Source organism: Crinia signifera, chromosome 1, assembly GCF_055691185.1.
Source record: "Crinia signifera chromosome 1, ASM5569118v1, whole genome shotgun sequence".
Classification (NCBI taxonomy): Eukaryota; Metazoa; Chordata; class Amphibia; order Anura; family Myobatrachidae; genus Crinia; species Crinia signifera.
The window spans coordinates 449,770,369-449,783,217 of record NC_139217.1 but is presented as its reverse complement, the minus strand read 5'-3'; the positions used below and the strand labels follow the sequence as shown (position 1 = coordinate 449,783,217).

At 48.4% G+C, this 12,849-nt stretch overlaps 1 protein-coding gene across 2 annotated transcripts in view; it reads left to right on the top strand.

Moving 5' to 3' along the window:
• EGFLAM (EGF like, fibronectin type III and laminin G domains) overlaps window positions 1-11,868 on the top strand; it is a 133,709-nt gene extending 121,841 nt beyond the window's left edge. For both annotated transcript variants that reach the window (XM_083154560.1, XM_083154552.1), the window contains 4 exons: window positions 1,698-1,841; window positions 4,970-5,053; window positions 6,515-6,618; window positions 7,872-11,868. In XM_083154560.1, the coding sequence (XP_083010686.1) occupies window positions 1,698-1,841; window positions 4,970-5,053; window positions 6,515-6,618; window positions 7,872-8,026 (487 nt within the window). In that variant the 3' untranslated portion in view covers window positions 8,027-11,868. The remainder of the gene's footprint in view (window positions 1-1,697; window positions 1,842-4,969; window positions 5,054-6,514; window positions 6,619-7,871) is intronic.
• The last annotated feature ends 981 nt before the right edge of the window (window positions 11,869-12,849 follow it).

Sequence of the window (12,849 nt, the reverse complement as noted above, 5' to 3'; positions counted from 1 at the left end):
TACAGAAAGCAGGGCTGTGGCGGCCAATTGTCGGGACATTTCTTACTCGGAAGCCTCGTGGGATTTGCTTTTGTCTGTGGTAATCGGAGAGGGTGATGCCGTGGTATAAGAAATCGGTCTCACGTTTTTTCAAACGGAACCACTCATTGTACAGTTCGTTACAATCAGGTGTAGTGGTTTCACCTCTTAAGGACCTTGTAAAAAGAATCCTATCCACCTCCACATCCGAATAGCTAAAATGGTCTCCCGAGTCCAAATTGGCAAAAGGGGATTCAGTGTCGGTACCTGTCGCCATCTTGCTTCTCACTTTAGTATAGGTGTGCAGCAATAGCAATAGTGGGCTTGTATATAACGATGTCCCAGGTGACGTCCAGTCAGGGAAAGGGGTGGTAGGTGCCTTGATTGGGCCTCAGATATGGTGAGCTGAAGTCCAAAATAATTTCAGATAGATCCGGCACTCTGAAGGTATAACAGGTAAAGTGCTCTGGTGCCTTCCTTGGATGTGTGTATATATATATATATGCAAAGCAGGATTAAAAAGCCGTCAGTCACTCTGAGCCTGCTCTGTTAGAGAAGCTCCGCCCCCTGACTTGGCCATGAACAAAAGGGCATACGGTCATCAGGTTGACAAACATTAGGTTGACCACTAAAGGTTGACAGACCTTATGTCGACACATGAAATAGGTCAACATGTCTAAAGTCGGAAGGTCGACACAAGCATAAGGCCGATAATGGGAAGGTCGACAGTCAAAAAGTCAACATGAGATCTTCACAGTTTTTTGGAGCTGACTTGTGCCGACAGGCGGTATTTCATACACTACCATACGCTACCATCCACCATGGCGTGGTGGAAGAATATATGTCAGGGCCGTAACTAGGGGGGGGGCTAGGGGGTCACGCATGGGTGGGAGGGGGGGGGGGCGCGCTGTCAGGTCCGGGCAGCGGGGGTCCGGGGACGGGTGGAGCGGCAGCTGGAAGCAAGCTACGCTATTTGCCGGGCAGGAAGCATATTTCCCGCCGCCAGGCAAATAGCATAACTTGCTACAAGTGAAAGCCGCCGCTGCCCATCCCAGGACCCTGCTGCCCGTCCCTGGACCCCGCTGCACATAGGTATGGGGGGGTCTGTGGGTGCGGGGGGGTCGCTCAGTCTCCGGCGCCAGGGGCAAGGCAGTCAGGGGGGAGGGGGCGACCAAATGACTGCCTTGCCCCGAGCACCAGAAACCCTAGTTTCGGCCCTGGCGGGCGGAACGTGCCATGTGAAGGGACGTAGTGCACTGATACCCGTGTGTGTTTTTTGTATTAGTCTTTCCTTAAAATACTAAAATCCTTCAAGTCTCACTTCTGTCGTAAATACTGAGAGTGAAGTTGAGAGCGTTGGGAGATCAGGGACCCTTTGAGGGTCACGTGACGTTCCATTGGCAGTATACACATCAGTTGATCCCTTATCCTACTTATCAGGGGCCTCAAGGGAGACTTCATTGGGCCCCATTCATCATTCAATAGGCGAAAAGATTATTTTGAAGGAATGAAGTAACAGAGCCGTTTATCATATAGGTATTACAGCCTAGATATCACTGATAACAGTGTATGTCCTTCTATAACTGAGGACAGAATGCCACAAGCCATCACACCCCCTGGACCTGCCTCTCTACAGCACTGTAAGTGAACTATATTGTGTCCCCTTGTTTATTTCCCAGGGTTTCTGGCTCTCGGTCCAACATATTCATGAGGTTTAAGACCACGGTGAAGGATGGCCTGCTAATGTGGCGGGGAGACAGTCCGATGCGGCCGAACAGCGACTTTATATCACTGGGGCTGCAAGACGGGAACCTTGTTTTCAGGTAATGTGGTGGTATCGCTTCGCTTTAGTCTGGTGTAATGGTGCCTAGCGCTCCCAGGGCTGTCATTAACGTAGGGTGATGGACACGCGGCCATTAACATAAGCAGTAACATGTATAATGCAATAGTCATGTGTATAATACAATCTCCTCTCTCCTCAAGATCTACTAATAACATACATGGGGAAAGTTTCAGCAGCCTAATTACAGAAATATATTGTATCAAACCTTCTAAAGAGTGCAGTTGTCCGTAGCAACTAATAAGCTGCTATTTAGCATCGATCAAGTACATTCTATAAAATGATAGGATATGGGCAACCTCTCCAGGTATCCACTCTTTAGAAGGTGTGATACATCTCCACAAAGTTCTGATTTTAAGCGAAGATATCTTATTATGCACAGCTGACTTCCTGAAAGTAATACTATTTAAGGACAATGGGCCTTATTCTAGTTCACTCTTTCTGACAAAATCCTTCTTAGATGGACAAAACCATGTGCACTGCAGGGGGGGCAGATGTAACGTGCAGAGAGAATTAGATTTGGGTGTGGTTTTGCTTCAAAGTGAGATCTATATTGCAGTGTAAAAATAAAGCAGCCAGTATTTACCCTGCACAGGAACAAAATAACTCAGCCAAATCTAATTCTCTCTGCACATGTTACATCTGCCCCCCTGCAGTGCACATGGTTTTGTCCATCTAAGAAGGATTTTGTCAGAAAGAGTGAACTCCTATAACCCCCATGTCAGAGTCAGCCTCTTATGTTCAGCCAGCAGTGGCGGATAGGAGATAAGAATAGATTGCCCTGGGATGTTCGGCAAATGTAACTATAATGTCAAATATCTAAAGTTCTTCCACTGTACAGTATGGGTCCTATTACAGCAATATTTGTGGGTGACAGAAGTAGCTCTTTATATAAATCATCTGGTCTTTCTAGGGTTATTGGCCCTGTAACCAGTGTCTCCCAGTGTACGGAGTCAGTACAGGTTGCTAGGCGCCAGGCATGTTATAAAGTGATTTATGGATGTGACTGCAATTATCCAGTGTGCTCATGCAAGTAGTAAATGTGGCATTAAACTGTGACTTTTCAGTTTGGCTAATAGGGTGAGCAATGTACCATGTTTAGTAACCATGTAGCCGCAACCCCTATGACCGCCATGTAACGCAGGCCCCCTGTGACTTCCGTGTAACGCAGCTCCGGTTATCTCCCTGTAGCCGCATCCCCTGTGACCGCCATGTAACGCAGGCCCCCTGTGACTTCCGTGTAACACAGCCCCGGTTATCTCCCTGTAGCCGCATCCCCTGTGACCGCCATGTAACGCAGGCCCCCTGTGACTTCCGTGTAACACAGCCCCGGTTATCTCCCTGTAGCCGCATCCCCTGTGACCGCCATGTAACGCAGGCCCCCTGTGACTTCCGTGTAACACAGCCCCGGTTATCTCCCTGTAGCCGCATCCCCTGTGACCGCCATGTAACGCAGGCCCCCTGTGACTTCCGTGTAACACAGCCCCGGTTATCTCCCTGTAACACATCCCCTGTGACCGCCATGTAACGCAGGCCCCCTGTGACTTCCGTGTAACGCAGCCCCGGTTATCTCCCTGTAGCCGCATCCCCTGTGACCGCCATGTAACGCAGGCCCCCTGTGACTTCCGTGTAACGCAGCCCCGGTTATCTCCCTGTAGCCGCATCCCCTGTGACCGCCATGTAACGCAGGCCCCCTGTGACTTCCGTGTAACACAGCCCCGGTTATCTCCCTGTAACGCATCCCCTGGGACCGCCATGTAACGCAGGCCCCCTGTGACTTCCGTGTAACGCAGCCCCGGTTATCTCCCTGTAACGCATTCCCAGTGACCGCCGTGTATCGCAGTTCATGTGACCGCCATGTAACATAGTCCCTGTGACTTGCACTGTAACGTAGTCCCTGTGACCTCTGGGTAACGCTGCCCCAGTGACCGCCGTGTAACACTGACCCTGTGACCGCCGCATAACGCAGCGCCTGTGTACATACAGAAAAGTTGGTACTATACATGCGCAAAACCCTTGCTTCTATGAAGTCCCGCAGCCCATAGGTAAAATCCGCCACTGGTATAACCCCTTCCCACCCACATTTAGTGCATCGCAATGCTCTGTAGTTATCTGCTTTCCTCACTGGCACTTCCATCCCTCTGATATGCTTATCTGTGCTGGTCTCTCCTGCTGCCCAGCTCTCCCCCTCACAGCCTCCCCGTGATCTCCCCTCACTGACTCCTGTCTCCTTTGCACCTCACTATCTGGCGCCTGGTCTCTCGCACTGTATTGTTAACGCTGCTTAAGCTTTTCATCACCGATGTGATACGGATTCAGCTGTATGTAACAACCCTCCACCTCATGCTTTTGTACTGTGACGAAATGAGATGGACCTGGACTGAAAACCTTCATATTCACCCCTCGTTTCTCACAGTGGGCAGGATGTACTAAAGGGAAAATGTGGTAAAACGGGGGTTTTACCGCATTTTCCTATGTACCATTAGCCGTCCGCCCCGTCTCCGCCTGGCAGGGTGGTGGCGATACCCTATAGAAGCCTATGGGCTTCTATCGCCGCCCACCGTCCGCGCGACCCCCCCCTCCCGTCCTCCATCGATCTCCTCCTCCCCCAGCAGGTGCAACAGCGGGGAGGACATCCAGCTGCAGGGGGGAGGAGGAGACGCAGGGGGACACTGACAGCCGCCGGGATGTGACGGAGACCCCCGCACACCACATTACAGGTATTGCGGGGGTCTTCGTCACCGCAACCCGATGCTAGCCGCATATGTTAGTACATATGCGGTAGCATCGCGGCGGCGGCTGGCAGGTGAAGGGCGGCGATGTATATTAATACATCCCGCCCAGTGTAATATACTTTTTAATCCTTGGCCCAGTTTATACACAAGAGCAGCTGTGTGTGATGGTTATTGTTATGTACTGTTATCAGGTCTATCTTGAAGGGTTGTATGTATTGGAGAGAAACAGGTTATTGCCATAGTGTGAAAGCAGAGCCAGGTAGCTGGGCTAGCTATTTACCATGTGTATCACATATGCTAGTCAGTCCATTGTGTGAGGTGTAGCCATGTTTTGTACACTTGAAATACATTTCTTTCCCTTTCTGTCTCTCTGTAGCTATAATCTGGGCAGCGGCATGGTCTCCATAATGGTGAATGGCACATTTAATGACGGGAGATGGCACAGGGTCAAAGCTGTACGGTAAGACCAATTTTAGCTGAATTCTTCTTTTAACGTCATTCAGAATAAAAACAAACGTATATAGGGGGTTATTCTGGTTGATTCGCTCGGATGCAAATTCGCATCCTTGCGAGTCAACCAATCCCCGCCCTGCAAATGGTGGCACGCCGGCCCACCATTCGCAAGGCGCGAACGTTTGCACTGGCTGCAAATGCATGTTTTACATAAACCTCCATTCGCAGCCTGTGGTGTAACACCCACATCATTCAATGGTCTGCGACTTCTGAAGGAAGTGGACGGGCAGCTGACATCTTTTGATGTCAGCTGCCTGCACCCGTGTCATGGCCTTATTAGCATTTGCCCTTCTGCTCCAAGGGAGGTTTCTTTCCTCCCTGAGCTCGCCTTAGGACACCTGTGTTATGGTTTAACAGGTGTACCGCTCTAGTCAAACTCCCCACCTGCCACTGTCCCCGGAGCGGGTCGCACGCCGGCCGTTTGACGGGCCGGGGCGCTTGGAGCCCAGCTTTCTCATGGGAACGCCCAAGAAATGCTGGGTGTTCCCATATGCTAATGGAGCCGCCCCACACCCCTCTCCACTCCCCCGCACGGCAAGTCTTTTCAACATCTGCTTCCCGCCCACCGCCCGGCGCATACTATGTGCCGGGCGGTGGGCGGGAAGATTTTGAAAAGACTTGCCGGACTCTGATTGGCTGAATTCAGCCAATCAGTGTCTGGCAAGTCTGTTGAAAGTCATCAGCACTTCCCGCCGCCAGGCAAATAGCGCTAGTAGGAGACAAAGTGAAAGTAAGCTGCCGCCACAGCGGCTACACCAGTCCCCGGTACCCCGCTGGCTGTCCCCGGATCCCCGCTTCCTGTTCTGTCCCTGGACCCGAGCTGCCCGGACCTCACAGCGCCCTCCCCCCCTCCAGCGCCCGGTGCGCGTGACCCCCAGCCCCCCCCCCCCCCCCCCAGTTATGGCCCTGCTTTGAGTGCCAAGTGCATTTGTCAAAACAGAATGTGAAAATTGGCAAGCAAACATTCTTATTCATCATAATGACCTACAATGTTACCTTATATAGGAAATATTTTTTTTTACACATTTTTATTTGAATTTATATAACAAATATAAGCAACGCCGGCATTTTTAACATCTATTTTGCCCATCTCTCACAGAGGTGTTGGCACTCAAAGGGTTACACATTTTTGTGTTGTCCCTGGTGATGCTGCGGCTGTGACATTACCACCCAATTATTTCTGGTAACGCCCATTACGTCCCTTCCTCTGACTTACGTGTAATGCTTGGCTTTCAGGTGAACTTGTCTTGAGATTTCAGAGACCTCAAACGCATTGATATATAAATGTTTTGTCTTCTCACCCTGACTACTGTCACGTTAATGCTTACTATCTGTCCTTCAGCCCACTGACATACAGTGACAGCCAATATCCCCTACACCGGTTATCCCAATGCATCTTCTGTTTCAGTGACGGACAGTCTGGAAAGGTGACGGTGGATGACTACGGTGCCAAGACAGGGAAGTCTCCCGGTTTGATGCGGCAGCTGAATATTAACGGAGATCTCTATGTTGGTGAGTGTGTCCCGGGATATGGAAGCATTTGCATATGATGATAAATATGGCAATTTTGCAAGTGAGAAGAATAGACGCACCCACGGGTTATGGGAGGACATTCTGGTTATCACATGAGCGATGTTTTGCGACTGAGCATAAACATTTATGTGCACTGTCATTGCGACCATGCTCAGAGTTTCATGGGCGTTCCCAATGCCGATGGTGCGGGGGGGCGGGCAGCTGAGATCAGCGGATGTCAGTTGGCCAGTGCCCACCCTCTTCCCGTACAAGGAGCCTGCAGATCTAAGACACCAGAGAGTGTCTTAGATCTGCGTGCACTGTAGAGATCATTCGATGGTCAGCTCTGAGCTTGCTCGCCCCATACTCTGCAATGGACGTGCGAGCATGTGAGACGCTCCCGCATCCATGTCTGCAGGCTTGCCATCCGCCAGATACCAGCAGATGCCGCGCTGGCAGCAACAGAGAGGGCTCATCTGTAATTAAGTTTTTCATTGGTTTTATTGAAAATTTTTAGTTAATCATATCAAAGCCTAATAACTTTCAATTTTTAATGTTAGAAGGTTAGCATTAAAACCAGGGTTGCCGAACCTCCCGGAATTTGCGGGAGTCTCCCGAAAATCGGGTCCCCCCTCCCGGCCCCCGGAAGGGTGGGCAACCCTCCCGGAATCAGGGGGACCCCCACTGAGCCCCCCCGATCGCGGCAATCCGCGGGTCTAAGAGGAGGAGGCGGAGCTAAAATGGCACAATCGTGTCATTTTAGCCCCGCCCCCTCCATGGAGATCAGTTATTTTGGCTATTCTCGTAATGGGGGCGGGGCCTAATGGCATCACCGTTAAGCCCCCCCCCAAACTCATAATGAAAGATTCCCGAAGAGGATTTTGTGCAAGTCGGCAACCCTGATTAAAACATGGTTGATCAATGTTTCTAATACCTAGCAATGTTGCATAGTAGTATTATAACAAACAAGATTAAAACATTTTTTCAGTAAAACGTTAATGCATAAAAAAACAAAGAGTTTTTTTTTATGTTTTTTTTTTTTTTTTCAATCCTGCTCAAGTCGCCGTCCCGTTGTCCCACCTGTTTCCGACACCTATGCTGCATACCTGTATATACTGTAGCACTTATATTGGTGTAAAGTGGTCAACGTGAGATGACGTCATCCTCACCAAGGTGCAGAAGTCCTATAAGATAATAAATATGATTACAAAAATGTGTCCTTGACATCCGTGTTCTACTCTCTCGTCTTCCAGGTGGAATGAAGGAGATTGCCCTGCACACTAACCGGCAGTACCTGGGAGGCCTCATTGGCTGTATCTCCCACTTCACCCTCTCCACAGACTACCACGTCTCACTGGTGGAAGATGCATCCGATGGGAAGAACATTAACACTTGCGGCACTAAATAGTGAGGAAACTGACATCCTAAAGCTCTTTTTGTATTTGCTTGCGGAACAAAGGAAGAGTTTGCACTCTAAGGACAATCTGCAATCCGTGTCATTCCAAAAATGTTTCCAGACAACTAGAACCAAAAAGAATCTTCTACAATGTGTTTTTCTAAGACGAACTGTAAATGCGGTATTTCCTAATTTTCCAATATTGTGGGATCCTGACTAATGCATGACTAATGTGGGAGGAATGCGTGCCTTTCTCGCCCCCTGTCCCTAAAAAAAACACAAAAAGTCCTTGAGAACATGGACAAGCTCGCTCGTGGCACACTCACCATCAACCACTACTAATATAACAGAAAATCTTGAAGAGCACCAATTGCTGGTAATGTTTTTTGGTCGCACATTTTATGTTACCTACATTATGTTCTTTGTAGTTTTGTATGAGGTCACTGTTCCAACGGAGATGGTGGATGACAGAGATAGGTGGCAGAGTATGTAAGAGCACTGTAGCTTGGAGAAGGTTGCTAGATAAGCTCGCGGCAAGTCCCAGATCGCGTCTTTTGCATCAATCAAACGTCCTCCTTCCATGCAGATCGTTTGACCACACTTCAATTTCAGAAGAAAGCAATCTTCGGTATAGATTTTTAAATCAGTTGTGTACAATTAAATGTAACTGAAAAATGCTATTTATTTTAGAACTGCACAGTTGTGAGTGTGCATTGGTTTATAATGACCGTTATTTTTGGCATTATACAATTTCCGTAAAGATTTTGGTCATAGAATAACCCTTACTGGCGACCGTGCTTCCCCCTTTTTATACTCATTTTTCTCCCAATAGATAAAACCGAAAAAAAGGTTATTTAGTTGCCAAGAATATTTGGGGTTAGGGCAGTGGCACCCTGGGGTGTCTCGGGTTGGGGATCCACGGCCAAAACCAATTATTTATGCTCAAAGTGATAGTCAATACCAGTGTTGGTGGCTGCCAATCATAAAATGTAAGGACAATTAGAACCACAGATATGTTCCCCACCACATAACGGAACCTGAGGGTGACAGTTAAGCCAAATTTTTTTTTTTTTTTTTTATTTATCCATAAGAAACTTTTTGACATAGCGGTGCCTTTAACAAATGCTGATATTCTAGGGCGGCCTGGTCAAGAATGTTTGGGAACCGCTGGATTAGTGTATTCTTGGGGTTGCTGAATCCAAAATTAAAAGCAGTTTTTTTTAAATTGGCTTTAGTTTTTGAGATAATTGATCTTCTTACTAATTGACAATTAGGCCTTAACGGGTACATAATGGGAATCTTCCATAAAATTCTGTAAACTGAGATGCAAATTTTCTAGGTGTTCATTCTGAGATCATTCTAGAACAGTGGTTACCCGGCAGGTGCGCTGTGTATCACCAACTGTCACATTTTAAAAAACCACAGGTTACTTAAATACATGAACTTTGTGGAGTCCAAAGGACCAAGTTTGAGAACTTGTTGGTGGCCAATAGCGCTTTATATAAGTGATTGGCCACTAACAGCAGAAACGCGGTATTATGTGTTTTTCTTGTTTGTTTTTTAAAAACTAGAGCTAATTTAGCCAAACTGATGTTCTATTTAGAATCATCACCACAAAGTTACCCCAAAAAGATGAGACAGGAAGGGAGAATAAGTGAGAGGCATAGGGAGAGATGAGATGGAGGAGGGTGAGGGAGAGAGAGATGGAGAGTGAGAGAGGCATAGGGAGAGAGGGTTAAGGGAGATGGAGGGGAGGGAGAGTGAGAGAGGCATAGGGAGAGAGGGTTAAGGGAGATCGAGGGGAGGGAGAGTGAGAGAGGCATCGGGAGAGAGAGCACATAAATTATGAATTTGAACACATAAATTCTAGACCAAGTCCATTTCTAAGCGGCTAAATTATAGGGTGTACATCATATTGGAAAACCCGGTATGCAATCTGACTTAGGGGGTAATTCTAGTTGAATTGCTCCCCTGCGATTTCGCATAGAGGAGCGATTTTTAGAGACTGCGCATAAATATTTATGCACGTGTGCAGCCTCTGTGTGCGAGCGGGCACGGCAAATTGATTATTCGCCAGCTGCTCGGACACAGCAGTGCAGGCGAGTGCGTGGGGCGGCGGGCCGTCGTCACGCGCATGGGAACACCCAGCGTTTTATAGGCGTTCCCATGGAAATTCGCCTGTGACGTGGGTGCAGTGGGCGGGCAGCTGATGTCAGCTACCACCCGCTTCCCGCAGAGGGCGCTCGCAGATGTAAGACCCCATCTTTGCGGGTCAACCTGAATGAGGGCCTTAGTGCTGACTCAGGATATATATGTCCAGGCAGCATCAAGATTACCTGATTTAAGGTGTTAATGGTTGTTTACTGTAACAAAGCTTCTTATTTGCAGATTTGTTACTTTTCTCGTTTACCGGGATGTCTCGCCATTCGCTGTCTAGAGCGGTGCCTAATTTTTCTTATTATACGATACAGATCATTTGTATCATTTACACACTAAGGGGGTTATTCTGGTTGATTCGCAAGGCAGAGAATTCGCATCCTTGCAAGTCCACCAGGTGCCGTTCGCCTGCCCTCCCCCCCTCGCACGCCCCGTATGTTCGCACAGGCTGCGAATGTATGTTTAACATAAACATCCATTCGCAAGCTGTGGGTGAACACCCACATCATTCCATGGTTGCCAAGCAACCAAGATGGCTGGCTCGGCATACCTGTAGTTCTTTAACCAAAATTACTTTCGGCTCTATGTTTACTTAAGGTTTGTAAACGGATAAATAAACAGATAAATAACAAATATACACCGATCTTAAACTGGGTACTATTTGTGTGTGGTATAGCTCACAGGCAATATTTAGGTCAACAGCAGAAAGTAGACATGGCAAAAGGTCAATTCAAGCAAAAGGTCAAAATGTTTAAGGCCAACGTGAGATTTTTTTTGGAGTCGACACCTGAGAACGTTGACCCCCAATTAGTGTCACCATACTGCGGGTCAGGTGCCTCTCTCCGCTTTTCTATTTTGAATCAGAGTCCATGTCGATGGCAAAGTATGAAAAAGTCAGAATAATTAATAAAAAATTGTGAAAAACTAACGTGGACCGTTTCAGGTGCCGAACATTGCCGTATCGACGATTGTTTGTGTCGACCTAGACATTTCCTGTCAGCCATTAGGATGCCATCCTCCCTTCTGTGTTTTCTGCTGTTGATACTGTAATAGTAAATGGGTGCACTGTACGGGTGGATCAATAAGTACCTGTGTGAATGAAGTCGAAAAATTTTCACAATTTTTTAATTTATTTTTCAACATAATCTCCTTTCACGGCAATACACTGTTCCCAACATCCCTGAATTTTCTTCAAACCCTCTAAAATATACGATTTATAAAACTCACGTAGGCTTCTGTCTCGACGATGACCTCCTCGTTTGAGTTGACATTTTTTTCCCGCGAGCTACGTTTTCAGGTTAGGGAATAGAAAGATGAAGTCGTAGGGAGCGAATACGGTGGAAGCGGCAACAATTCATAGCGCAATTCATGCAATTTGGCCGCAACAATTCCGAATGAGGGAGTTGGTGCTTTGCAATGGTGGAAAAAAAAAAAAAAAACGGTACTCTTTACCTAGAAGGGCGCCCGTCGTGGTGATCGCGGGTACATTTATGTCTGGCCGCGACGCGACCGACGCCCGCGATTTCCCATTGAAACCCATGTTAAACATGGAAATCGCGTCGGTCGCGACGCGGCCGTCCATAAATGTACCCGCGACGCGATGCACCCGATTTCCCATAGGAATCAATGTTAAATGGCCCGACCGATGCGATTTTACTGTTAAATGCCTCAATGGACCCGATTTGGCCATAGGAATCAATGTTAAATGGGCTACAGAGGCCAAATAGGCACAATTAACCCTTAAATGTCCCCCCAAATTTTTAACGCCACCCCACGATCCACGCCAACCCGAAGCATGGCGAGCGCAGCGCGCCCGCGAGGGGCGGCGGTACGCGTCCTCCGACCTTTTCATGCCCTACTATCCACGTCGGCGTGGAGTTGAGAATAGAATAGTGTGGCGAGCGCAGCGAGCCACCGAGCCCGAAGCGTGGCGAGCGCAGCGTGCCCCGCGAGGGGACGCGGATACCTTCACAGTTATACGCGTCCCCTCGCGGGCTTCACAGGTGTCCGTGGCGACGCGGACACCTGTGAAGCCCGCGAGGGGACGCGTTTACCTGTGAAGGTATCCGCGTGCGCTCGCCACGCTTCGGGCTCGGTGGCTCGCTGCGCTCGCCACACTATTCTATTCTCAACTCCACGCCGACGTGGATAGTAGGGCATGAAAAGGTCGGAGGACGCGTACCGCCGCCCCTCGCGGGCTCGCTGCGCTCGCCACGCTTCGGGTTGGCGTGGATCGTGGGGTGGCGTTAAAAATTTGGGGGAACATTTAAGGATTAATTGTGCCTATTTGGGCTCTGTAGCCCATTTAACATTGATTCCTATGGCCAAATCGCAGGCATTGAGGCATTTTACATGAAAATCACGCTCAATCAGCCTTTTTAACATTGTTCCCTATGGGAAAATCGCGGTCATCGCGGGTAGCAGATTTTTATGTACCCGCGATTTACCCGCGATGACCGCGATTTTTACCCCCGACGCCCGCGATTCCAATCGCTGGCGCCCTTCTAGGTAAAGAGTACCAAAAAAACAACCTATGAATCAATCTGAAATTTGGTATGGCGTTTGAAAGATGGTAGTACACTATAGTAATACCAACTTATCTCAGCAACGCCACATGTCTTCAAACTTATTGGTACTTCCACCCTCATATTATTATATTACATAGTGTTTGGAAAGTG